Source organism: Gouania willdenowi, chromosome 4, assembly GCF_900634775.1.
Source record: "Gouania willdenowi chromosome 4, fGouWil2.1, whole genome shotgun sequence".
Lineage (NCBI taxonomy): Eukaryota > Metazoa > Chordata > Actinopteri > Blenniiformes > Gobiesocidae > Gouania > Gouania willdenowi.
In genome coordinates, this window is record NC_041047.1 from 32,101,173 (window position 1) to 32,127,446 (window position 26,274).

At 39.2% G+C, this 26,274-nt stretch overlaps 1 protein-coding gene across 2 annotated transcripts in view; it reads left to right on the forward strand.

Moving 5' to 3' along the window:
- Positions 1-228: 228 nt before the first annotated feature.
- The window catches only part of oca2 (oculocutaneous albinism II), an 81,111-nt gene continuing 55,065 nt past the window's right edge, over positions 229-26,274 (forward strand). The window contains exons 1-10 of one of the 2 annotated variants that reach the window (XM_028444539.1): positions 229-470; positions 14,722-14,823; positions 16,064-16,255; positions 17,641-17,698; positions 18,398-18,470; positions 19,846-20,003; positions 21,301-21,383; positions 23,408-23,561; positions 23,807-23,878; positions 24,529-24,594. In XM_028444539.1, coding sequence (XP_028300340.1) covers positions 229-470; positions 14,722-14,823; positions 16,064-16,255; positions 17,641-17,698; positions 18,398-18,470; positions 19,846-20,003; positions 21,301-21,383; positions 23,408-23,561; positions 23,807-23,878; positions 24,529-24,594 — 1,200 coding nt within the window. The remainder of the gene's footprint in view (positions 471-14,721; positions 14,824-16,063; positions 16,256-17,640; positions 17,699-18,397; positions 18,471-19,845; positions 20,004-21,300; positions 21,384-23,407; positions 23,562-23,806; positions 23,879-24,528; positions 24,595-26,274) is intronic. The other variant, XM_028444538.1, reaches the window with a different exon arrangement.

The following is a 26,274-nucleotide window of genomic DNA, read 5'->3' on the forward strand; positions in this document are numbered from 1 at the left end:
AAACATAAAAGTAGCTAACATGCATTTTAGCTAACAGTGATGGCAGCTCAGCTATATCTTTAAAGCAGATAGATAAAATAAATGTAAAACATGATGTATGTAAATAAATACGGCATTATGGCAAATATTTCAAGATGTGCGCAATAATACTATTTGTGACAAAAGAAGATCTTTGGATTGGTCTGTTGTTGAAAGGCAAACCTGTGTCTGACCCACAGTGGTGTCACCATGTATTTGGAGAACAAAAACAACCTGGAGATGGAGATGTCTCAGACCTCTGCAGCAGGGCATCCTGGGAGGAGCAGCCTGAGGACGCCAGAGGTTGTTACTGGGAACTTTGGAGAGCTGTGCCTCCTGCAGGGAATTTCTGAGAGAAGAAACACTCAGAAACTCCAGCAGTCTGCAGTCCTGCCTTCAGGACAATGTGTCATCCATTCAGATGGCTTTGTTCCAGTTCCACAAGAGGACAGGTAGGTCTACTGCTGCTCATGTCTCACAATCTACAGGATACTGACCCGATGTGTGAGATTAAAAAAACAAAACAAAAAACACGAGTGATAGATACAGACAGCTAAAATATAGTAGTTAAATTAATATAAGTAAGTTTTTGAAACAGGAATTGAAATCCAATGCTGATGACATGGCAAACACACAAAGCCAGTTTAACAATGGTTTTCTTTATTTGTATTGCATCTGTTACACACATAGGAAAAAACTTATGAGCAGGATATAGTGACAACACGAACAATATCACATTCATATTCACAAGAATGACTGACTACAGCTCTCTCTCTCTCAAAACATCATGCATCACAACTGACACCTGAGTGAGTAAGTCACATATTTACAAATCACAGTAAGTCACAAGTCTTATCCAACAATTCTCAGGCTCGTCCCAGGTCACTGTGGTGAAAATCAAGCAAGTCAAGTTATACAAAAATCTGATTTTCCACATTAAACCAGTAAAGATAGTACACACTATGGGTTTTATTTTAACATTAACAACTCAAACTATTGCAGCCTGCGCACAATTATCTAACTTACTTTTTTAAAATGTATTTTATTTTATTTTTTTAAGCGTTTCATTGAGTTTAAGAATCTTTTTCAAGTTTAAGGGGCTGAATTTGAACCATCAACCCCATTGGCTTGTGGCTTTAGCTTGGTTTTGAGAACATTTCTAGTGAGAAAAACAAGTTATCTCAGTAATTTCCTGTGAAAATTGAACGAATGTCCCCCATGTTTTTCCTTTCTGAAACGGGATGATGAGGTGGTGGTCACATGACTTGACGTATGCCCCGAAGAAAACACTGGGCAAATGATGTGTAGAATTTCTACGCCCTGAAAGGCGTATGGGCAGGATGTCTACGCATTACACACATAGTCATTCTACACTTTGGAGTGAGACTGGGTTGGAATAGAGGACACTTCATCACACCACGAGCAGCTGCTATGATCTCAATAATAAATATAAAATAGAATAATCACTTTTCTGACAATGTCAACAAAAACTCAAGAGCTCAGTGAGTGTATGTCAAAACACTGAAAGAACTGATTTCTGCTATGGTCTGACGTAAAAATAGGAATACTACAGAAAACAACATACTTTTTATCATCACAAAAACATCCTCTGTAATTTTTAGGGGACAACACATCATGGGTCAACCTAATGGTGCCAAATGAAGGATCTAGCAGAGCTGCTTTTAGATAGAGAGGGTCAGAGAAGGGCAAAATTGCTCCATCACATCCATCCTCCCATTTACGGAAATCTCTCTGATTCTTCTTTGTAGCAGGCGACAGATCAAGCCACCTAAGTAGTGCTTTCTCTTTTTGATTTTTTCCAAGTGATGATTAGTAGAAAGGATACAGGGTACCACTGACATTTTCTTCTCCTTGTATGAGATCTCTGGCCTCTCCAAAAGGTTGGAGGATATCCACTAGTTCCCTTATCTGATTACACTCCTTAGTGTAACCAATGAGAAGGCAGGGGTTCCCTTTTTGTGAATTAAATATTAGTCTGGCCAGAGGCCAAAGTGGTAGCAAAATACATGTTATTTTTTTATCTTCAACAATCGTAATAAAAATACTTCTTTTATTTCATGATATGGTTTAAAAGCTTGACATACAAAAATATAATAAACTTTCAACACCAACAAAACTTTACCAAACAAGGTGAAGTTTAGAAAATGAAAATACTAACAAACTTAAGGTTAGTAACTCAACCAAAAACAACCCAAACGTTAGACAAAGATGAACAAAATCAAACTAATCAGCTAAACCTCACTTCATTCAGTTAAAGTGCATGGTGTCAAGTTTAGTAAACATGATTGAGAGCTTATTTAAACATCATTTGAGAGCTTATTTGAACAGCAGCTGCCAACTGTATAAAAAATATAACAATTAGCCTCCTGAACATCTACACTCAATAAAGAATCAGTAAAACAATAGCTACCATCCACACTTGGAAACAGGTTCCCACAGGGGCTCAGGGCGCCTCACAAGAGCAGCATTTCCCCCTCAATGCAAACCCCATCGATAGCCTAACCCAGTGACAGGGCAACAATAAGTTATTGAGTACATTAATATCAAAAAGCTTAAAGAGACTAGTACTCACATTTAGCACCCGACAGTACAGCCTAGGAGCCCCGAACACACAGACGCTACAGCGTGCACACCTGCTTATAATCCTTCTAATCAGAGGGTGCGGTTAAGAAAGCGTCCGGTAGACGGGTATGATGCGTTCACGAGATATATGATGGTGGGAAACTACCACGCAATGTAACCGCCTGGTTACATTAGCTTTTAATACTTCCTCTTTGTGTCCCGTATCTTCCAAGACATTATTAAGTGGTCACAGTTGAGCACAGATTTAATTTGCCGCAGTGTAGAATTTCAGCGTGTGGTAATAGAGGCAGTGATTTTACTCTGTCCAAACTCCATGTCAATGTGTCTTTGAAAGAGGTCCTCGTGTGGGGCAAAGCTCAACCTAGACGCATTTGCAGAGAGCTGCACTGAGCAATTTAGTCCCTTTAAGGTCATCACTTATAGCCAATTCCACAGTGTGTAAAACATTAAAGTCTTGTCCAAGTTTTTGCACTAAAGACGTTCTCAACCATCTCTCATTCTTCCACTTTCAGGTCTTTCCAAATGTCAAAATCATGAAGGTCATCTTCTTCATCTCCCTGCCCAGAAAAACATGGTGTAAAAACTTTTTTTTAAAATGTTTGAAGCATTGTCACAGATAATGGGGTTGACCTTTTTCTGGAGCTGATATTCTTCGTACACCTCAAAGTCTTTACAAATTATTTCCCCTATATGGGAAACTTTAAAGTGGTTGCACAGAAGCAACTGGAATTTAAAGTTCAGAGTATCATCTTTAATGTTGATCCTGTGTCATGTGTGTCTAAGAAAACGTCTCATCCTGTGATCTGACTATTGGTCTACATTCACTGACACATTATCTGCCATTGCTGGTTCATTTTTAAGCTTGATTTGCTGATGCTAGCAGTGTGTTAAGTTTCCAAGTAGTTGTTCTTCGACTCACTGGAGAGTACTTGTTGTCCACAATCGACAAAAACTGATGAAGGCTCTGATGTTCAACAATGGATGCTTGCATATTTCATTTTATAAGGAGGTGTGACAATGTTGAGTTTGTAATAGCTTAGTTGTACACTCATTGATTCGATGGATATGGAGACTGGAGGTTGGTTAGGATCCAAATTATTAGGGATGAATCTTTCATATCTTTAGACAGGTCTACATATCTCTATGATTTTACCCACTCCATAGCTGGATCAAATACGTTCTTCATTCAGGGACGTGGTTCAGTAAGATAAATCAGCCGCATGAGAGAGACCATCCTACAAAATAGGCAGCAGTGGTCCCCAGTAAGAATGAAGGAACTTTTCATCCTGAGGGAAAGGAGCTCATTCAGCCATCTCACAAAAATAACCACAGTTTACTGGACCAGTACCAGCCCGTGGACCATTTGGTAGAGGGCTGCGCAGCCGCCAAACTACCTCAATTCAGCATTGAATTATTCTTATGAAAGTAAAAAAGGAAGAGTTTGAATAAGAGGCATTTGATTCTACGCACTTCAGCCTGCACACCATCCACTCTGGAGCAAAGTCTATTTTATAATTCTTTAGAATCAGTGGTTCTCAAATACCCCTTTTCTCTTATTTCTATGTCAGACTACAACATTTTGTTCAGAAAAAACAACAACTATGGAGCATAATGACAGAATGAATGACTGTTAAAGCAGAACAAAGTAACTTGCGCTTAGTGCTCCCCCTAAAGGTCCCTTTTGGTTATGTCACAGTCATAAAAACTCCGCACTCTCCACCTCCTTCCCCACCCCGCAGCTACATGGACACCTTTGCTCTCCCAAGACGGTAGCAACCTGTTGTGTCTCACAAAATTATAGGGATGCAATACCTCTTAGGTGAAAGACGATGAAGAGAAACGTGGTGGAGGAATGATGATTCTGTCCCCTTTTTAATCAGAAAACACACAGGCTGCAGCATTCTTCTATAAACCGCTGCACATCTCCTAATACAGCTCTTTATTGCCCCTACAGGCGGAACAGATAACACAGCAGTCTATACTTGTATAGGCATTCTTATGCTGCTTTTAAGAAAAACACCCTTTCTGGTTTAAACACTACAGCTCCTCCTCTGTAGATAAAAACTTCCTTTCTTTCTATGTTTTTGGACTTCTTTCAAATAGTTGATACACAAATGTATCAACTTTGTATGTAAATAATGTTGGTATGGACATTAACGCGGAACCCAGTCCATCCGTTCTTTCACTGAATCCCTTATACATCCAAACGTTGAGGAGGATGCACATTTCGCTTTGGGCATTCAAAACGTGGTGTGCTGACAGTATTTTCCAGAGCTCTGTCAGGTTCTTCAAAGCTCTGAGCATTCTTAAGTGTCTTTTCACTGACAACAGAAACAATGTCAGTTTCCTCAGCATCATCATCTGGAGATGTTTCCCAGCTCCCTTCAGTGTTTCTGACAGTCTGTTCAGCAGTAATGTCCTTTCTCTTTGCATCCAGTATTTGATTCACCTGTCTTTTTACACATGCACCTTGTACATTTACTAAATACGTAACAGGATCCAAAACATGTGTTATCACACCATCCAGCCACTTATCCCCTCCCCTGAGTTTCCTCCCACTGTCCGACTGTCTGGAAACCCCCACTGGGTGGAAAAACTGATGACCCTCTGGTATCACTAAGGACAACCTACCTGTCGTTTCAGAAAGCGCTTCGCTGGTGTTTTCTTGGAGGTTGTATGTGGCATGTTCCTGTAACTAAACAAGAAGTTAGCAATACAATGCTGCAATGACATGTCACCAACCACTCTGATCTTTGCCAAAGACTTTTTGAAGTTTTGGATCAGGCGTTCTGCCAAACCATTTGAGGCAGGGTGATAAGCTGGAGCTTTAATGTGTTTGACTGCATTTAGCTCAAGAAATGATTCAAATTCACCTGAAGTAAACTGAGGACCATTATCCGTTACAACCTGTTTTGGTAACCCATGGGAGGCAAAAAGGTTTCTCAAAGCCTCAGTAGTTCTGTTAGCTGTGGCAGTCTGCATGTGTACTATCTCAGGCCAGCGAGCATATGCATCCATAACAACTCAAAGCATTTTCGTTTTCACTTCTGCAAAATCCAGGTGTATCTCTCCCGTGGACCTGTAGCCCATTTCCATGTATGTTCAGGTGCTGTAGCAGGCATGCTACGTTGCTGTTTACAGATATCACATAAATTCACCTCACTTTCAATGTCCTCATTGAGTGTTCGCCATCAAAACCAACTTCTGGAAAAAGACTTAATTTTTACCATACCCCAATAGCTGTCATGTAACTCTGACAATAACCTGCCTCGTAGTGTGTCCGGAAAGACCACCCTAAAACCCGAGAGAACACAGTCATCTTCCAATGTGAGGTCAAACCTCCTTTTCACATATAGTTGTAGCGCCTCATCTGTAACATGTTTTGGCCACCCTGATAAAACATACTGTTTTACTTTTGCTAGCACTGGATCTGTCTGTGTTTCCTGTGCTACATGTTTTGCTGTGACGGGCAGACTATCTAAATATGACACCCTGAACACTGGATTTGGTTTTGGAAAACTGTCATTGGGCACAGGGAGCCTAGATAATGCATCAGCATTCCCATGGTGTTCTGATGGCTTGTACTGGATTTCATAGGTATAGGCTGCTAAAATCAGAGACCATCTTTGCATCCTTGCAGCAGCTAAGGGTGGTGCCCCCGTTTTTGGACCTAAGATTTTCAGTAATTTGTGATCTGTTATCAAAGTAAACTCACAACCAAACAAATACTCATGATACTTCATCGCTCCAAAAACCAAACCTAATGCTTCTTTTTCTATCTAAGAATAGTTCTTTTCTGCTTTGGTCAGCATCCTAGAAGCAAAGGCTATTGGTTTCTCATTACCATCAGGCATTTTGTGTGATATAACGGCACCTTCCCCCACTGGTGAAGCATCGCAAGCTAGTATGAGCGGTAGGTCTGGGTTGTAATGTGCAAGAACTTTGTTAGAAAGTAGTTGCTTCTGAGCATTCTCAAAAGCTTTCTGCCGTGACTCTGACCACTTCCACTTAACATATTTCTGCAATAACCCTGTCATAGGAGCCACCACGGTTGAGTGATTAGGAATGAACTTCCTGTAGTAACTCAACAGAGATAAGAAAGACTTCAGTTGAATAGTATTAGTAGGAACGGCTGCTTTAACAATGGCCTCACATTAAGCTTGCATGGGGTTTCTCGCTCTGCATCAATGACATGTCCCAAATAAGACACACTGTGCTGAAAGAAATCACACTTTTCTTTAACTCGAAGGTTGTAGTTGTTAAATCTTTTTAACACTTCTTCAAGATTTCACATGTGTTCTTCTATATCGAGCCCCATGATTGAAATGTCATCTAAGTGGCAAATAACACCATTGAGGCCCTGAAGGACTTGATCCATACGTTTTTGAAATATTGTAGGTGCACTTGCTACACTATAAGGAAGTCTGTTTAATTTATACAGTCCCTTGTGTGTGTTTATGGTCAAGTACTGTTTAGAGCTTTCCTCCACTTGTTGATAAGCTTGTGAGAGATCAAGTTTAGTGAATTTCACACCTCCTGCTAGTTTTATGAAAAGATCCTGTCATTTTGGAATGGTGTACTGATCTACCTCGAGCCATGGGTTAATGGATACTTTATAGTCCCCACAGATCCTCACTGTGTCATCTAACTTTGGAATGTGCAGCAGGAAGGTGCAGCCCATTCACTATAGTTAACAGGTATAATTCCTCCCTAGGCTTCAATTTTGTTTAGCTGAGCTTCTACGGCCTCCCGAAGTGCATAAGGCACTGAGCGAGGTTTGCAAAGCTTAGGAATGGCCCCCTTCAGCACATCGATAAGGTTTCCCACCTGCGTCCTTCTTCGGCGTGGCTGCCTTAGTAATGGCGTTAGTCCTGAACGACTTTTGTCCCAACTGTCGTGCATTTTGTTTATTCACTTCATGTGCCAGTCCCATATCATACGCTGCTGCCAGTGTTAAATCTTTTGTGTGGGCGGCATTCAACATACGGTCACGCAGTTCTGCACTTTTAACCCCACATACAAATCTATCTATGAGAGCATCGTCTAAAAAAGTCCCAAATTTGCATGTGGATGCCAGTTTCCTTAAACTAGCCATGTACTCACTTATGGACTCGCCTTCTCGCTGGTTCCTGGAGTTAAACTTGTATCTTTCTGCAATTAAGTTTGTCTTTGGCACAAAATGTGCATGCAACAGATCAATTAACTCTGACAGTTTCTTCTCTGACGGCTTAAATGGCGCACACAAGTCCATAAGCAGATTGTGGTTCCTTCTGCCCACAATTGTCAGGAATACTGCCTTTGACTTTTCATCACTGAACACCAGCCCGTTTGCAACAAAGAACTGTTCCAACCTTTCTAAATAGGCTTCAAATCCTCCTTTGTTTTCATCGAAGTGAAAATCCTCACTTTTCCCGAATGCCGCGGTCATAACCAACGTGCTTTCTCCCTTCTCGACGGAGTTTTACTTTCAAAATAAAACTCTTTTCATCCGTAGAAGATAAATTCCATCCTCGTCGCTAAAAGTCTGTTGTGTCTCACAGAATTATAGAGATGCAATACCTCTTAGGTGAAAGACGACGAAGAGAAACGTGGTGGAGAAATGATGATTCTGTCTCCTTTTAAATCAGACAACACACAGGCTGCAGCATTCTTCTTCTATAAACCGCTGCACAACTCCTAATACAGCTCTTTGTTGCCCCTACAGGCGGAACAGATAACAGCACTCTATACTTGTATAAGCATTATTAAGCTGCTTTTAAGATGAACAGCCTTTCTGGTTTAAACCCCACACAACCGATCACTGAAAAATCTTAATACAACAGTGACACTAAGGGTGCTTTCACACATATAATCCCATGTGACCATGTGAACGGTATAAGGAAGAGAGACAAGTATCTTGTATCTCTCCGTTAGCTGACTTCACCAAACCAAACATTCTCAGAGAGTCACTGAGCAGTCTTTTTTTTATGACATATTTTTTTAGATGACTCTGGCGACAATATTACATTAAAAATCAATATAAATGATGCGATATCAAGCGGCAGTCACTGTCTTTCGAGTGTAATGGACGGCTCTCTATGCAGACATCCTTTGCTGCTACCACGTCTCTCCAGACACATTTTATTCATATTATTCCCCGCTCGTCAAGTCACTGAAGCATAAAGTGATGAAGGGACCAAAAAGCGTGACTAATCACAGGTGGTTTTAACCTTGGCATTCTTAATGATCACACCTTTAGAACAGGCTCATATTCCTCAAACACCGGCTTATATCAGGGTGAATAAATCACTCTCTTCCGGGTGGTTGCCATGGTAGTTTGTGTAACTGTCAATCCATTGATGATGGCTTTTTATCGCGTGCATGCACGAAAGTAACCCAAGGTTTACTTACTCAGGGTTGATTGACCCACTTCATACCAGCTGTAATGGAATCAGATACCCAGAGTTTCCCACCGCGGGGTATGTTGACCCAGAGTTTATGGATAGAGTTTGTTAACCCTCCTTTATGGAATACACCTCAGGTCCCCCCCTCGTGTGCCAAGATAAGACTGCTGAGTCCGAAAATGGATGGATGTGTACTTTTGTTTCTGGTCTCTGTTATTTTCTTACTTAAGTTGGATTTTGAATTTCATTAAACTGGATTTAGTTTTGAACCATTACTGCTGTCTGCTGCCTTCCTCTCTGTGATCCGGTACTTTTGGCTTTGCCTATTCAAATACTGCAAAGGGATCAAAGACTGCATTTTAATAGAGAATGTAAAAGGGGAGCATGATTACAGTTTACTTCAAGAAAAGTACAGACTAAACTAGGGCTTTCTGATTATCCAATGTTTAATCAAAAGAAACATTTCAAAAGGTCATCCTACAACTTGAAGCTACGTACTAATTTGATATTAAGCAATCAAATCAGCAGTATTAGAATGACATTGTTAGATGTACTGTAGCTTAATCAGTGTGACCTAATTTGTAGCATTGTGGATGTTACAGGTTGATGGGAACTTTGAAACTCTTTAAAAATAGTTTGAAAATTTCAGCTGTAAGAAAAGTCTTACAGTTTGTTAGCAGCTCCAAAAAACATATTGAACACAATGCTCTAACCTCTCTGTAAGGGTGTGTCTCTCACCAAAGGTGCACCAAATGAAAGCAGATCTCATATTTTGGCAATATCTAGTTTATTTTCATACATAAAAGATCAGCAAGAAGAGGTTTTCTGATTTGATCTGGGTGTTTTTAGATAAAAAATATTTCTTCTTGTAGATTCTGGGCAATATAGTTGTCTGTGCTGTATTTATTTATTTATTTGTTTATTTGGAAAGGACAGTGTACATTAATGAACACCAGTACAATACTTTAAGTAAATTTGCCAGATTTAGCCATGAGCTCGTAGTCCTCATACATTTAAGACAACAATAATAAGAGACACTTACATTGACATAGTGTACACACGGATATGAAAATTATATATATGTACATTATTTACAACCAACCAAAGCAATTACTTAAGGCAGGCATACACTGCGATTTTTGGCCCATTTTGAGCCGATTTTCGACTTGTGAGTCAATTTTTGGTCTCTGCTAGATCATGTGTCATGCATTGTGTAGTATACATGGGGTCATGAGAAGCGATTAACACCTCACGACCAGCTCCTGATCAACAGTCGTATGGTTGTAAGGAAATCAAACATGTTTGAAATCCGGTCGCTCCTCGTGAGGGTATCTCACAGTTGAAGCAGTGCCATGGACTGGCTTACCTTAAACTCTCACACTGCGCATGCGTGAACACCGTAGGACCGCTGTAAAATTGACAGACTGTGCTGCCCACATCTGTCCAGTCAGCTCTTGGTCCATCCCATCCTTGTCTTTCCTTTTTTAAAGCTCTTTTTGCTGAGATTTGCAAGTGTCTCTCCACTTCCAGGTTCTTCTTCTGTCTGTTTTAATGGCGAAGCTTCAGAGCTCTTCTTCTTCTAATTTGTACATTACAAGACCCCGACGTGTCGTATATGGACGTACAGTGTAAGCAGTCAGATTGTGTCAGAGTGTCGGGCCGTACAGTGTGAGAACATGAATCGTGAGCTGCACACATTCGGGCTCTGCACGAGTCGCACAGTTAGAGCTAGAGCTGAGTACAACGATTGAAACAAATTGCACAGTGTATCCCAGCCCTTATTGGAAAAAAAAACTACTATCGATGATCACAACTTTAGTTTTGGCGGTTCTGTTTCATTGATGTGCGCTGTGGTTGACAGTAGGGGTTGAATGACTACATAATTTTAAAGGTCGACTTTATGTGCATACTAGTCGAGTCAACGTCGATTAGTCGATGACGTCACCAAGAGGCGAAGCCGAGCCAAGTGGCAGCTGTGTGCCGGTGTTGTGCCAAAATCTGTGACCGCAGGTGGCGACAGTTCCAACCCCTGCGGCTTCTCGGCGGACATTTACTCCCCCTTAAACACTTTTGTAATTCTTCTATAGTCTGCTTTTACTTCATCCACCTGAGTGTCATGTTTAAGGGGGAGTAAATAGCTCCTTAATAGCTATGAAGAGGTTTAGAACTTTTCTTCTCTATTGCCGAGAAGCCGCAGTGGTTACAGATTTTTTTGGGTCACAGACTTCTTGGTGGTAGAGAAGAGGGTTGCACACACCAACAGACTCATCTGCAAGGCCAGTGACGTTGACTTTGAAGTGCGCGTGGTCAGTGAACGGAGCCAGACATGATGAGTCCTTCACTGAGTGCGCTCTCACCGTGAGGGCAACAGTAAAAAGGAAAAATGTGCCAAGCACAGCATAGCGTTCAAACTCATCAGAATCAGCATGGAGGAACTAGAACTGATGGACTATGATACCAGGCCATGTGTTCAGCTGTGGTTCTCCCAGGGCAGGGGTCCGCAACCTGTTGCTCTGGGGCCTAATGTGGCCCTTTGACTCTTTTGCAATGGCTCCCTATAGCTTTAAAAAAAAAAAAAAAAAACAACATTTTTTTTAATATTTTTTTATAATAAAATTATATATATATACAGAAATAAATACTTATTTTTTTTTTACAGAGGCTATTAATGATTAATGACAAATAAAATCAAGACATAACAATTTGTTAACCTAAAATAAATCACGTTGTGCAATGACTCAGCACCTTCCTACTTCACCTCCTGCAACATCTACTGACCATCAACTTTCCTGTGGCTAAGTTTTAAATCCCTGATAAAATAACTAAACCAACAAAAACACTATTCTGGAAGAAAATAGAGATTTTAATTGTGTGGGGACAATGTGCCGGTTAAATATGCATGCTTTATGTGTGGCAATAATTGACCACTTAACATGTGTTGACCACATGATCATGCGTTATCAAATTCAAGTTACTTTTTGTAGCCTTTCAAATACATTAACTAAAAAAATCTTATATATATATATATATATATATATATATAACACTGTGTTCATGTAAACAAGATAATGTTTTATTTATTGATGTCAATTTATTTTATTTTAAACTGTTTTTAAGTTTCCATTTACATAATCATTATACATCACATCAAATTAAATCAAACATTATTCTATATAATTTTAACTGTATATAATTTAATACAGTGTATTGTCTTCATTGAGAAGGTTTTTTTTTTGGCTCCAGGAGGACTTTAATCCAGGTGAGATGAGACATAATGGTTTCTTGTAGAGTAAAGGTTGCAGACCCCTGACCAGGGGAAGTGAGTTATGAGACCCCACTATAAGAGCTGGACCCTCTGAATTTAATTCCAAGAGGTGAAGCAATGCAGATGCTAAGTTGGTTATGCTACTGTTAACTTAATTCAAGTACAGCCTTTCTGCAAAATAAAAAAACAGAATACATGTAACCTGTTGTTATGCTTTGCTGTTATTTAAAAAAAAAATGTTACGTCTTCTTTTAAAATAAAATAAAAGAAATGAGCTGTTATTTCAGCCACTGCTTGTTGCAGAAAAAAATAATATTGAGACTAAAACATTAAAACATTGAGCAAATATATCTCAAGCCATTGTCAATCTTTACTTCATACAAAACTACAGTACGCCAGTTAAGTCATCTATTCATTAGCATGCATGGCTATGGTGTATACTCCCCCTCCCCCGCTAAAAAAAAGGTGCGACCAAATTCTGTGCCACCATTGGAAAAGTTAGTGTAGAGCCCTGCAAACTGTATAAATCATCACTGTAACCTTACAGCTTGATTGTTGTAAATATCTGTATCATATTTGTATATTTGTATTATTTTTGTAAATACCTGTATCATTTTTGTATATTTGTATTATTTTTGTAAATACCTGTATCATATTTGTACATAATTTTTTTATATTTGTATTATAATTATTATAAGTATTATCTATCTTACTTTATTTTTTACTACTGTAATGTGTTTGTATTCAATCCTATTTTTTGTTAAACAACTGCCTTGAAATAAAGAGACAGAAATGAAAACAATTAAAAAAGGTTAGGGTTGTGGTCATGACATCACATGCCCACTATTGGGAACCACTGGGTTAGGGGACTATACGCTATAAAGTCATGGAAATCAGGAACTAGTCCCATGTGATGATTACTAACTACTTAAAGCTGCAGTATGTAGACGCTCCACGCTCCTCCCTTCCCTCCTGAACGAAACGCACTGGTCTTTTTATAAACGCTTGTGCGAATGCGCACACTGTGGAATTCTTTGCAACTGTTTTCTCCATAGAGACTAGTAACAGACGTAGGGACTTTATCCTGTCTTATTGGAGAGTACTCTGATACGTGCTTTCATGTCTCTAAAACATCACTCGCTGCTGTGAGGACAGTAAGAGGCTCACAGTCGCTTCTCCGACTCTTGATCCCAGCTGCAGACAGACAGACACTAATACATTGTATCTGTTCTCTTCACCTTGGATGATGTTTCTCTTGGGTTTACAAGCTATTTATCCCATCTGTTCTCACTATTTCGGTATATAAGGCAGACAGCACATACTGAGTCAGAGGGACCTCCGTGGAGTCGATTCCTCCTGAACACGTTTGTGTCTTTATTCTATTGCTTCTCTGCCTCGGTTTTCCTTTTCCCTCTTGCTTTGTCATGTAACTGTTGTGCCAAAAGCCGCGTTAGAGACTTCTGCTGGAATATCTGCCACTTTCCCTACTCTCAGATCGTGAACGCGCGTTGACTTTTGACGAGCAGCTCAATCAGCCAATAGTAACGCCCAAAACAGCTCATGGGATCGCACTCTTGGTAGAAAGATCTCTGATTGGCTGAAGTTCAGTGTCATACTCCTGGATTTCTAAAGCTCATTTACAGAGCCAGGAGAAGGAGAAGAGATTCACATTATAATATACTCAAAGATGATTATGGATTTTTGACCAAATGATGCAAAAAAAAAAAAAAAAAAACTTACATACTGCAGCTTTAACAGGGTTAGGGTTGTGGTTAGGGATTAAAGGGTGATGGTTATGGTGGTGGAATTTGACTAATCAATTCTTTGTGATATTAATAAGGTGTTATAATGATTTTAAGAAGATGAAAACTGGGATCGCTCCCAAACACTTTTCTAATTGGGATTTTGTGATGGATTCCACATTTCTAAACCATTTCAGCAAGCAGAGCGATCAGATCCCTTTGAGGTTGTGAAACTCAGACCTTGCCATTCGCATACAGCAGTTGACACATAAAACAAATCCCATGACATACTCATGTTGTTAAAATCTTTTTCATGATAATAATTTGTTTGGTGAAACAATCAACAGCAAAGCAGTTGTTTCCGAACCATAACATTTGCTTCAGTACATTAGATTTCACCTATTTTTAAAACACAATGGTTAATGGTATGTGAGGGAAGCTTTAAGGTGTCGATGTGAGTGAAGCTTCTTAAATCAGCAGACAGAAAATGGCCCTTACTGACCTGCTCAGGTGTTGGTTATAGAAGCTGTTTACTGCCCTCACAGTTACCTGCACAGCTGGCAGGAAGCATTAATCAGGAGGGAGCCATCATGGGGCAACTGATGTTTTCAGCAATGGGGTCACATACAGTGACAGTTCACACAGATTCTGTTTTTTTGAGCTATTCTTTGATTTCCAATAAACTCAGATTTTTTCTTTGCATTTTCAGTTTCAGACAAAACTTCAGTGCAGTTAACCTTCTCAGAGGAAAAACAAATTCAGCCAACCTCACAGAGAGGTCGCCTCTGCTAAGGTTCTCCCAAGATGATAGGTAAGTAGGAGTTGGACTACATTTCTCTTTCAGTCTGTCTCAAACTGTCATCAGGGTTTGACGTACACCTGTCACTAGGCTGTAACTACAAAAAATGACGAAAAAGCTTTGTTATAATTCAGTTTTACCTGCATGCACTGGCTTCCTTGTTTAAAGGTAGTCAAGAAAACACGTAGTGCTTGATGGAGTGTAATCCTTTATTGTTCTGGGTGCAGGTAAAAAAAAAAAGATCATTAGGCTGTGAATTACCTTCCTCTCTGGTTGATAGCACAGCCTGAAATAGCCCCTATTATTATGTAATTTAATCATTCATTATGTCACAAATCAAGTTATTAAAGGGTACCTATAGTGAATTTGTTAAATTATGACACATTTGGAGCTATGTGGGCATTTTTGGGTTAGGGTTAGGGTAACAAACAACACTTATTGAGAGCCTTCATGACACCTTATTTATTCAAAATTCATTTCATTTCATTTATTTATTCATTTGAGCAGCATATTACAAACTTATGTTACATAATAACAAAACTAAAACAATTGTGCTCAAAAGGAGCAGGAAGAAGTTCAAAGAACCTACCCCTTATCTCTCGTGCATCTAAATCATCACTAGACATGCAAACAATTCATGCATGAGTCTTTGCTTGTACATTTTTAACAATCGTTTATGGTCGTATCAATCAAAGGAAAAAGAAAAACACAATTTAAAGTCATACAAATAAAGTACATTTCTTACTTTCTGTTTATGGTCATACAAAATGTTCAAATAAGGATTTATTGTTTATAGTTATACAAAAATAAATACACCGTACAATGATAAAAAGGTTATTTCCTTTAAAAGTTCTTTCAGAGCAGTCAGAGTTAATTAAACTTGCCTTTTGATCATCAGAGGCGTATGAGATGTTGTGACACAATCTGTGAATCAACTAAATGCTTTGCCATCAGCTGCCGGCTTCAGTGGCTGATGGTGGCATACACAAGATGGCTGTAGTTCATAAGTAAACGTGGACTTCAGCCATTGGGGCGACTAGAACCACCATTTAGTTGGGTCACAGGATTTGGCAAACACCCACTTTGACTCAGCAGCAGGTAATATGCTAAACAATAAAAGCTGAAATGATGTCCCATTGTCAAAATGAAAAGCTGTAGCACTTCCAGGAATGAGGTAGACATGTAAAACCAAATATTTATGGATGGATACATGCATAGTTATCTGTGATTAATATTAACTTTTAATTTTCAGTATAACCTACATGACACTACATGACCCAACCTTTGTTGGAGGGGAGGAGCCCTGGGACAATAGCTCCTTGGATGTAGAGAGAAGATACCGGCTGGGCAGTGAAGTCACCAGCCTGTCCCGGTCCTGCTCAGTTGAGAAATACGACGCTCTGGACAACCTCAACCGCAACGGGAAACTCATGAGCAGTATGAAGTGAGAACCCTTAACTGTCAAGAAGACATAACTACTAATATAAATATTTATTTGGATAGAAGATTAAAATGTTCTCAGATTATCAGAATAATTCCTAAAACACACAATAAAGCAGTGATTAGTTTTGTTCACTGTTAGACTCACTATGGCTTCTTCTGACTGCCATGATTACAAGCACCAAGGATGGAGGCAGTAGACAACTAGAATGATAGATCATTCTGAAGAGTAGAATTATAATGAACTGTACAAACCCACCACATAATGCATCTTTCAAGTTAAATCCTCATTTCTGCATTCAATTATTGCAAATGATATATGAAAACCATAACATATAGTATAGGGCCTGTACTACAAAGCTAGATTTCTTCTTACAGCTCTAACTTCTGAGATTTATTCAGTGTGTCATGTACTACAATGCTGGAGACACAGACTGCACTCAAAATGAGTCAGATACGTGATTAGAAACACGCTTGTGCCGTGTTAAGTGAAACTGTCAGTGTGTTTGTTGTCCAATGAATTATTATCGTTGCTACAATCTTACGATTTTATGCATTAACAGTCTGCAAATTCCTGCCAGCATTTCTTCCTTGCTGCTTTTGCTGAGGCAACAGTGTTGTTTTTTGCTTGATTTATGGATTTTAAATCTTCATATTTTTAAGAATTGTTCCTCATGGTTAAGCGAGGTTTCTTTGCGTTTGTGACAGGTCAGATGCTGCAAAGTCCAGCACGCACACATCTAGGTTGGATACACCTGGCTCAAGTTAACGTGTTGATATCCAGCCTGATAACAGCTGCTCTGGAATTGTGACTGCTTGGTTAGGTGAAGCTTGATAACTGAGAGATATTGCAGATATATTCACCCAGCTTTGCAGTATTGGCCCATAATGTTTGCTTTATCAGTAATATATATACAGTGTAAGCATGCAATGTTGCTATCAAAGAAAGAAAAAACAAGTAATGTTTTCTGAAAACTTGTAAAATATAAGCATTAAGTTTTAGTAAAATTACCAAAAAGTCAGCTGTACTCTAAAAAGCCAAAAAAAAAAAAAAAAAAAGAAGTGTGGGTGCCCCTGCTTCTGACTTTAATAATAATTAATCATCTATTTGGATTAGAACTAGAGTATATTACCGGACTCAATCATGCTATGAGAGAACATGCAAAACTCTTTACAAAAGAACAGAACAAACTTCTAGAAGCAACAACATTCTAAGCTATCATAATTAGGAACATTGGTAGCACCGGTGAGAATTTATTGTGTTATACCCTGAGAAGTAAGGGGAATACTTTTTTATTACCTTTTGGAGCCTTGTTCGCAGTGTGAAAGCAACAGTGTTTTTATTCTTGCACGACTAATTCCTGTCATTTTGTCTGTTCATCTTTTCAGATGCTGCTTGAGGGTCTCCAAAGTTGCCACAATATTTGCTATTGTTGTTCTCTGCAGTGTAAGTTCACTGTGTTATAGACTTTATTATATAGAATGACTATAATATAATACTTTGGTGTCACTGTGTTGTTTTTGACAGAGCTGATTAGATTAGCGTCACATTGAGCCTAGCTACAACTTGGGTCAAAAGCTGGTCTCATTTGTTAAGAATAAAAACTTAACTTAAGGAACATTTTCAACTTTTCAAGAGATACAAATGTAGTTCAGTTTCTGTCTTGATCATCCATTTATTGAGATCACATTGGGCTGTAATATAGCCCTGGTAACTCATAACACAAGGCTAGGTGCACAGAAACACACATGAACTCTTGTCTATTTAGAGACTAAATCTTACTCATCTTTTAGCTTATATGCACACATTGAAAGAGAGATCAGGCCTTAACTTTCAATGACTCGCCTGCAGAGGTAGCATTGTCCTTGTGTGCTTTCAGTGAATGATTAAAATGAAGGACGCACAAATAAAGTATAAAGATACTTAAAAAATACTCAAGCTATTATTTTGCCAAAACAGATAAATTCTGGAGTATGATTGACCTCAGAATATATACATTATTGAAACTGAAACCTTTTGGAGCATTTATTTCTTCACACAGTTTAATTCAGTGACATTCCTAAACCCTGAACTGATCTCACCAATATTAGCAATTCCCCATTCATCTTGACAGAGAACTACATCAATGTTTGCCTTCTCTTTCAGTTGTTCTTCAGCATGTATCCGGATCGGGACAACCCTTGGAGAATGTTAGCTGTTTCTCCAGCAGAGAGCTTCGGTATCCTTGCATGCTGCATTGCTCTTGAGAACATATACTGTAGCTACAGCTATTTTGAAAAGTAGATAGTAGAACCAGAGAAGTGGGCTGCAAAAGCCTTTAAGGGGACATATCATGGTTTTAAATCCTTTCTTTTTACATATAAATCATACAGTTGTGGTCTATATAAAGCGGAACTGCAATGCTTGGGTCTATGTTTATCTTCCCAAACTTGCCTGTTTTTTTAGTTTTAGCCCTCTGAAAATTCACCTTCATGACACTTCTAAAAACAGGCAGTTTTGGGGCCTTCATGCATATGCATATGTGAGTGTGTCTGTAGATGCAGACTTCAAGCCTTGCCCTTATAGAGGGTGATCAGTGATCTGCTTCAGGGTGTGTATCACATCAGCAGCAGAGTCAGTTAGCTGTTTCAAACACTCACCGGAGGTGCTATGTCGCTATCTTGTTATTAACCTATTATAACCACAGGAATAGTCCATTTGAGACAATAGCCCACTGTTTTGTCCAACCCCTGTGTTGCATTGGGTCACAAACACGTCAGATCATGTCAAAGGCGATACGAGGCAATGTAATGGCTACTAAAAGTGGAACTGACTGTGAACACTGTAGATTATATTTATACTGGATTATCTATATACTGAACATAAATATATTATCTGTGGATGAAATGACTAGTGGTTAATTAAGCAGGCTTGTAATCATAGGGTCACTGGTTCTAATCTCCCTAGTCCATCACTGTGGGATGTTGATCAGTCCCTTATATTAACCCTAACAGCTCCCTGGGAGCTACACCGTGGCTGCTCACTGATCCTCAGGGAGGGGTTAAATACAGAGAACACATTTTGTGTATGTAGCTTTACATATACATACATAAAGTATAACGTATAATCTATATTAAACCGCAGTGTTTGTTTTACCTGTGAGGTAGTTTGAGAGGGAAGAGCTCACATTCTTATGTAGGGTAGGAGGAGCTAGGATTGTCAGAAGGAGGAGTTTCTGCGTTGTGATGTCACAATGCGAGAAAAATCCAACTCGCCTCGTTTGGAGCTGATTTTTTATAAAATGTGGAATAACAAGGGAAGAAACAAAACTTTTTCAACTTTAGTCCTTTGAATGAGGCTAAATGAATATATATCACTGTAGCAAAACCATTATAAAGTGATTTTTTTCATAATACTGCCCCTTTAACAAAGACTTTACCAAATTAGTGGATTATGATGCAGCTGTGTTTAAGTTCTCTGAGAATAGTTTATCCCTTAAATGTGTTTTTATTGTTGTATTTATCGTTGAACCTGGTGTCAAAGAATGCAGAGTATATCTAGTTCTACACAAAAGCTTCAGTGTCCATGATTTTCTTTGACTGTGCTTCTCATAGCTGTGAATGTGACTGATTTTCGGGACAATGCTTTACTGAAGCTGCAGGTAGCTGGGCCATTTAGGAGTGGTATGATGGATATAATCAACCAGGAGTACATCCTGATCCAGGTGGAGCAGACGGAGCAGCAAGGACAACGGAGGAGGAGGATACAGCAGGTCAGTGCTCATTTTGATTCCATGTAGCCCCTTTGTCGGACGACAACATTTTACTTAGAAAACTATTTAAAAACAACTATACAGCATCATGATGGAATGAATGAGTGATAACACACAATTTAAAGAATCTCATTTTGTAAATAAGTGAAAAGAAAAAGTATTTATGCGTCTATTCTCCCATCTGGACTTAAGTGCTTTTTGCGCGCCTGCAGTTACGCGCTTCTCTCCTATGCGTATTCTCCGGTCCAGGCTGCTGACACGCCCACTGCGCATGAGGAGCCAAAAAGCGCTTATGTGTGAATGAAGGCGGGCTGAAGGAAAGGAGGCAGTGATGTCATTTTTTTGGGCTGTTTAGAAATCACGGAACATGGAGTTTTTCCAACGCTTGTAAATGTCATTGAACTTTTAATTTGAAACGCCTTCATTGATAAACAATGTAACAGGTTAATTTGATCAGATTATTGCAGTGTGACTGAGGATCAACTGCATTCTGTCCAAGTCACAGTTAAAATCTCTCGCCATGATCATCATCATCATCATCATTATCATTATCATAATCGCTGTAAAGCGTGACTGAGTTAGATGTGCTGGAGATATGAGGAAATAACGCGGCCGCAGAGCGTCCTGCTTTAATACAGAGGGATGTTTGCAGTGAAACACAACTATTGGCTTCCATAATACACAGTTTTAAATATAAATTGTTTAAAGCGACCTGAGCTGAGCCTCATTAAAATATGTGTGGGAACAGTTTCTAATCCATCCTCATCTGCATATGACAGCTTGTTTCACTCTGTTGTGGATCAAACTGCGACTTTACGTTGGACATAGTATGAAAATAGTTGAACTAACGTGGACAGAAGTGTGCATCTGTCAGAGTTTTAATTAATCGTGCAGCAGCAGCTGAGTGACAACAGCTGCTGCTGCACGACGCACGAGTCCGTGCGGCTTCAAATGTAACTAAGTCCATATTTCTAGTGCAACATATTGTTTCACCTTATCGGGACGCTGCACTTATTTTTCACAAATTTCAGGCAACCCCATGTAAACTCCAAGCGACCCCACATGGGGTCCTGACCCCAAGGTTGAAAAACACTAATTTAGTGGCTCCTGAATATATGCAGTTTTGATCATTTCTGGTCATCTCACGCCTGGGGTAGGACCAAGATTGACACTTTATTTGTTAATTTTCTACTCTCTCTCAAGTACCCCCTATAGTGCCATCGCGTACCCCTATTTGAGAAACACTGCTTTAGAAGATACTCAACTCATTTGTTCTTCTTCTCCCATTCATGAACAGGTCATTCATAACTGGACTATCCCTCTACATCCTGACAGAAGTGATGCCATGCAGCTAACAAAGACCTTTGAGATGCTCAGCAGGTGAAACTATACATTTGTTTATAACTCGAGGGTATTTCTTGAAGTTCTCATGAAACATAGAGAACTACACAGGCCCTGTTTCTGTGCTAATTCATTTATGTAGGTTAGAGTTTATATCTGTTTTAGTCAAATCAGATTTCCAATCATTGATATTTCATATTGTGACCGATTTTACTAAACATTTAGGTCACCCACTAATAGGGGACGTGAGCTGGGTTTAGACGGTCATGAGACAGGTTAGTTTTACCCTACTGATGATGTGTTGTTACAACTGGTGCCCAATTTAAAGCACGAGTTGATTAAATTTGATTGTATTGGGATCAACCAACTTTTTCAGCACTCCAGACCTAATTATGCACCACACAGCTCTTAATCATGCAGGAAAGCTACAAGGCAAATTTGAGTCTTTTCAAAGTAAATATAATAAATATGCATTTAAAGGTTTGGAGAACAGCTTTAGTCCAAACTGCTGCCATGGGGACAACATTCATAAACTGTAGGAAACAATGCACATATGATTTTTGAATTAATTAATTAATGACTGACTGATTTATTTATTTTAGGTTTATGCCAGTTTCTATACATCATGCATGATATACAGTAAACCAAAAAAGCAAACGGCAGAAGCTAAAGGCTTATTATTTGCCAATTCTGTACAAAAACATCATTAACCAAGAACTGTAAGATAACAGAAGGATATAAATAATGATGTCCTGAAGGGATCGGAGCAGATATTTGCTAAATTTCAGAAATCAGTAATCAGTGTCAATCCCAAAGAGATTGAGTCTTTAGCTCTGACCTAAGGTCATGTCTGATGGTCAATTGGTGCTTTTGGAAATAATCTAATCAGACTGAAATACTCAAAAAAGCAAAGAACCCAAGGTAATTGACATTTTATTTATTTACCAAAATTGTATTATTAAGGTATAAGAATTATTCGTGTAAATGTTGATCTGGCCATGCGAGATTATTAGAAATTGCATAAAAATTAAGGGGTTAACACTAAACTATAATGAAGCAATGTGTTTATCAAAACTCATGTAATAGTGTTGATTGTCACATTAAGTCACGTCTTAGAAATAGTATTCTGGATAATGAAATGGCAATACAATAAACAATATTATTCAATCTTATTATTATTCTTGCATTGTCTGTAATTGTTTGCAGCACTTTTTATTAAACAGTGAGGATTTGATTAAGTCTATACTGACTTTGTTTCAGTTTATTTTGTTTAGACTAAATGTAAAAGATTTTAGTTGACAACAGTTTCTTCTGTCTATATTAAATAACCTGTAATGGTATGTCTTAAGTGACAAGACTTTACTTCTGATTGGCTTATTTCACATCATGTCTCACTCCTTTACATTTACATGCCCATAAAATATATTTTTTAAGTAAGTAAGTAAGTAGTTTATTTATAAAGCTCTTTTTGCAGATAGAGTTGTGGTAAAAGTACAAGTGCAACACAATAGAATAATAAAACAAGAGTGCATAAATATCATAAGAACAGCAACATTAAAGGATAAATAAAAATTAAAATCCAGTTAACAGTTTAGTGTGATTTACATTAGTCTTTGAGGTATTTTTTCTTTTAAATCTATTTTTTATTAGTATTTTCTTTTGCAAAGTCTTGCACAATAGTTAAAATCACACTGCCTTTGTTTTACTTAGTTTAGTTTTACAGGTAAAAATCTATGATTGAGAAAGATGAAAAGAAATCATTAATCAATTAAATAAACGGTTTGTAGCATTGTTCATGTTTTTATTCATTTTTCTTCATGTACAGCTGGCTTTTTATATTTGTAAAACAAGTTTTGTTTTTTTGTTTTCATTTATTAATGTTTTATACCAAAACCAATGCCTTTTTATAGTGTGTGCTGTATATAAAATCAATTGACATTTTATTTATTGGTCCTTTACCATTTTGGGTGTTAAGTCTACTTTGCCTTTGTGAGATACTGTACATGAAACTTACTTCTTGGTCGTGCCCATCAGTAAAGATGTTTCTATTTCTCTTGCTTCAGCGATCCCATTGTCATCACCATTCAGAGCTTCCTACAGAATGAGGAGGTGGTGCCATTGTCCATGACGTACCAGGCGCTGTACGTCAACAAGGAGACGCAGGTGGTCATAGCTGGAATCATCCTGGCTGGGGTCTATGTGTTGATCATTTTTGAGGTAAATGACCCTTTATGTTCAAGCACCATCTGTGGTTGTTTGGACAAAAGATGGACCATAATGAGTAAACTGCTGCTCTATACAAATTGTAATAAACATAAGCAGGCAATATTGCACCTTTAATGGGTGGGAAATCCCCAGGTGTATCTGGCAATGAATCATGTAAACCTGAACAGGATAATAGAAGTTGAATGAATGAATGGACAAACATAAATGTTTGCGAATGTGTTTTTGTGATCTTTCAGATAGTGCACAGAACACTGGCAGCCATGCTGGGCTCATTAGCTGCATTAGCTGCTCTGGCTGTAATTGGTGATGTAAGTAATCTTTTGTTGTTAAATTAAGACACTATCTATTAGTGCAGTTTTAATATTGATATTGCTCTGCTTTCAAAGTACAACATAGGCAAGTTTAGCCTTTATTTGGTTCATGTAGGGATTGTAAACTAAACAAGAATCGATGATAGAACATTGCACATTTTCACTGAGGAAAAAACTTATAGTTGTAGAATAGTTTACCAAGTTTGAACATATTCAGTGAAAGAGAACAGTTTAGATGCTGCCTAGGCCACTTATAGAGTTAAACTGCATTAACATTAGCCAAAGACATTGTTAGCATTTTTAGTTCACCTTTACCTTCCTACAACAACGCTGAATTTTAGCTCATAAAAAATTATTAATATAATAAAGCTACAAAGCTGGGTTGTATTTGTTAAAGTTAAGAACAGCAATATATCAATTTTATTGTCATTTACACATTCACTTATAAAAACATTTGTATAAGCATCAACCAAATATTACTACATTAATATATCAAACAGCTGTCAATTTAAGGATATCTTTATTATCCAAAAAAATATGTAATTTATGTTAATGTCCACAAATGGTCAATTATCTACACTATCAATAATGCTGCATTTACCTGATCTGAGCTGTTAATGAAGGTAATGTGTTTGTACATGACGCAGAGACCCAGTCTGGTTACCGTGGTGGAGTGGATAGACTATGAAACACTGGCGCTTCTGTTCGGTATGGTAAGTAAGCTAAGTGTTAAATCAACGACAGCCTTAAAAAAGGTGTGAAAAGTTGTTGAAATTAAGTGAATTATGACTATGTCGTCTCCAAATAATAGGCTATAATCAAACTTGAGGACATGATAAAATGCCCTGGACCCAATGAGAACAGGTCAGCCAACCTGGAGAACCTCTGATCTAGACAATAGAGTAAGAACTCATGTCTTCTCATATACGTAGCTGCAAGCTACAATGAAAAAGCGAAACATAATTTTATATAGATATATGGCATAGCTGTCAGCAGAATGCAGCAGAATGGCCCCAGACAAAGCAGGGGATAGCAGGACAGACCTACCAAGCGGCCGATACCGATCTAAACCAACGGAACAGCTAGAGCTGCCCCCCAGCAAACAGCATCATCCCGGAGTGCCAAGCAACCCCGCCCCAAACCCCGGCACAGACGCCAGCAACCCCCCAGCGGCAGGCCATCCCGGACCCGCACACCGCGGGGAGAGCCCCCAAGGCAACCACAAGACGAGGCAAGCACCAAGCCACACCCGAAGGGAAGAGGCACCCCCACGCCCCGCCAGGCCGGCACTGCCCGGAGAGACCCTGCAAAGAGAGCCCCAAGCTACACCCCCCACACCCCCAAAAGACCCACCATCCCGCCACGCCCGACCGCACCATCCTGATGTATTTGTACTCTACACGGCTGCCCAGCCATCAACAGAGGGGTTGGCCCCCCCCCCCCGACTGGCACATGTGTGAAACTACCCACCACCCTGTTATAGTACCTCTCCATTCCCCTATGGAGCAATAGATCTGGAGGGTAGAAGTGGTGGTCCCATCCTCCGGGGGGTGGTGTGTTGAGGTGTAATTAAAATTGGAGGGATTAGTAGGGCAACCAGAGGTGGGAGTGCCGCCCCCACACCACTACTTAGTAGCCCCACCCAGCCCCCCAAGGGTTGGGTGTATGTGTGTGGTGCACCAAGTAGGTGAGCCAGACCAGCGGGGAGTGAGTGAAGTGAAGTGTCCATGTTGGAGGCCTGTCTGGCATGAGCCCGGCCCGTCCACGTGGCGGGCCACCGGAGAGAGTAGATGGCACAGACGGGCACGCGGCACTGTGGGCCCCAGGGACGCACTGAGCAGCCATAACCATGCTGGGGGGCGACCTGGCCCACCGCGCCAGCGACATCTCCAGCAAAGGCTAAGTGTTGTGGTTTATTCCTAGCATAGAATTTTGTAATTGCAGAATCTAATCTTTTGAACCATTGCGTTGGTGGTTTCAGTGGGATCATAGAGAACAGATAGTTTATTTTAGGTAAGATTTTAATTTTAACTGAGGCTATTCTGTCAAGGAGTGAGATGGAGAAATTGTTCCATCTCCGCAGATCTTCTGTGACTTTATTCAACAGCGGATCTAGGTTCAGTTTAAATAATTCAAGTTTGGTGATATACTTAAGCCTAGATATTTAATTGTGTTTGTGGGGGAGGGGTATTGTGGGTTTTGGGTTGCTGGGTTCCATGATTTTTTTGTTAATGGAAGGATTGATGATTTTGACCAGTTAATGGAAAAGTCTGATAATTTAGAGAAGCTGTTTATTAGTTTAAATACTTCTTCTAATGAAGATTGGGGTTCTTCCAAATAGAGTAAAATATCATCCGCATAAAGATTAATTTTGTGTTCTTAAATGAATGAGT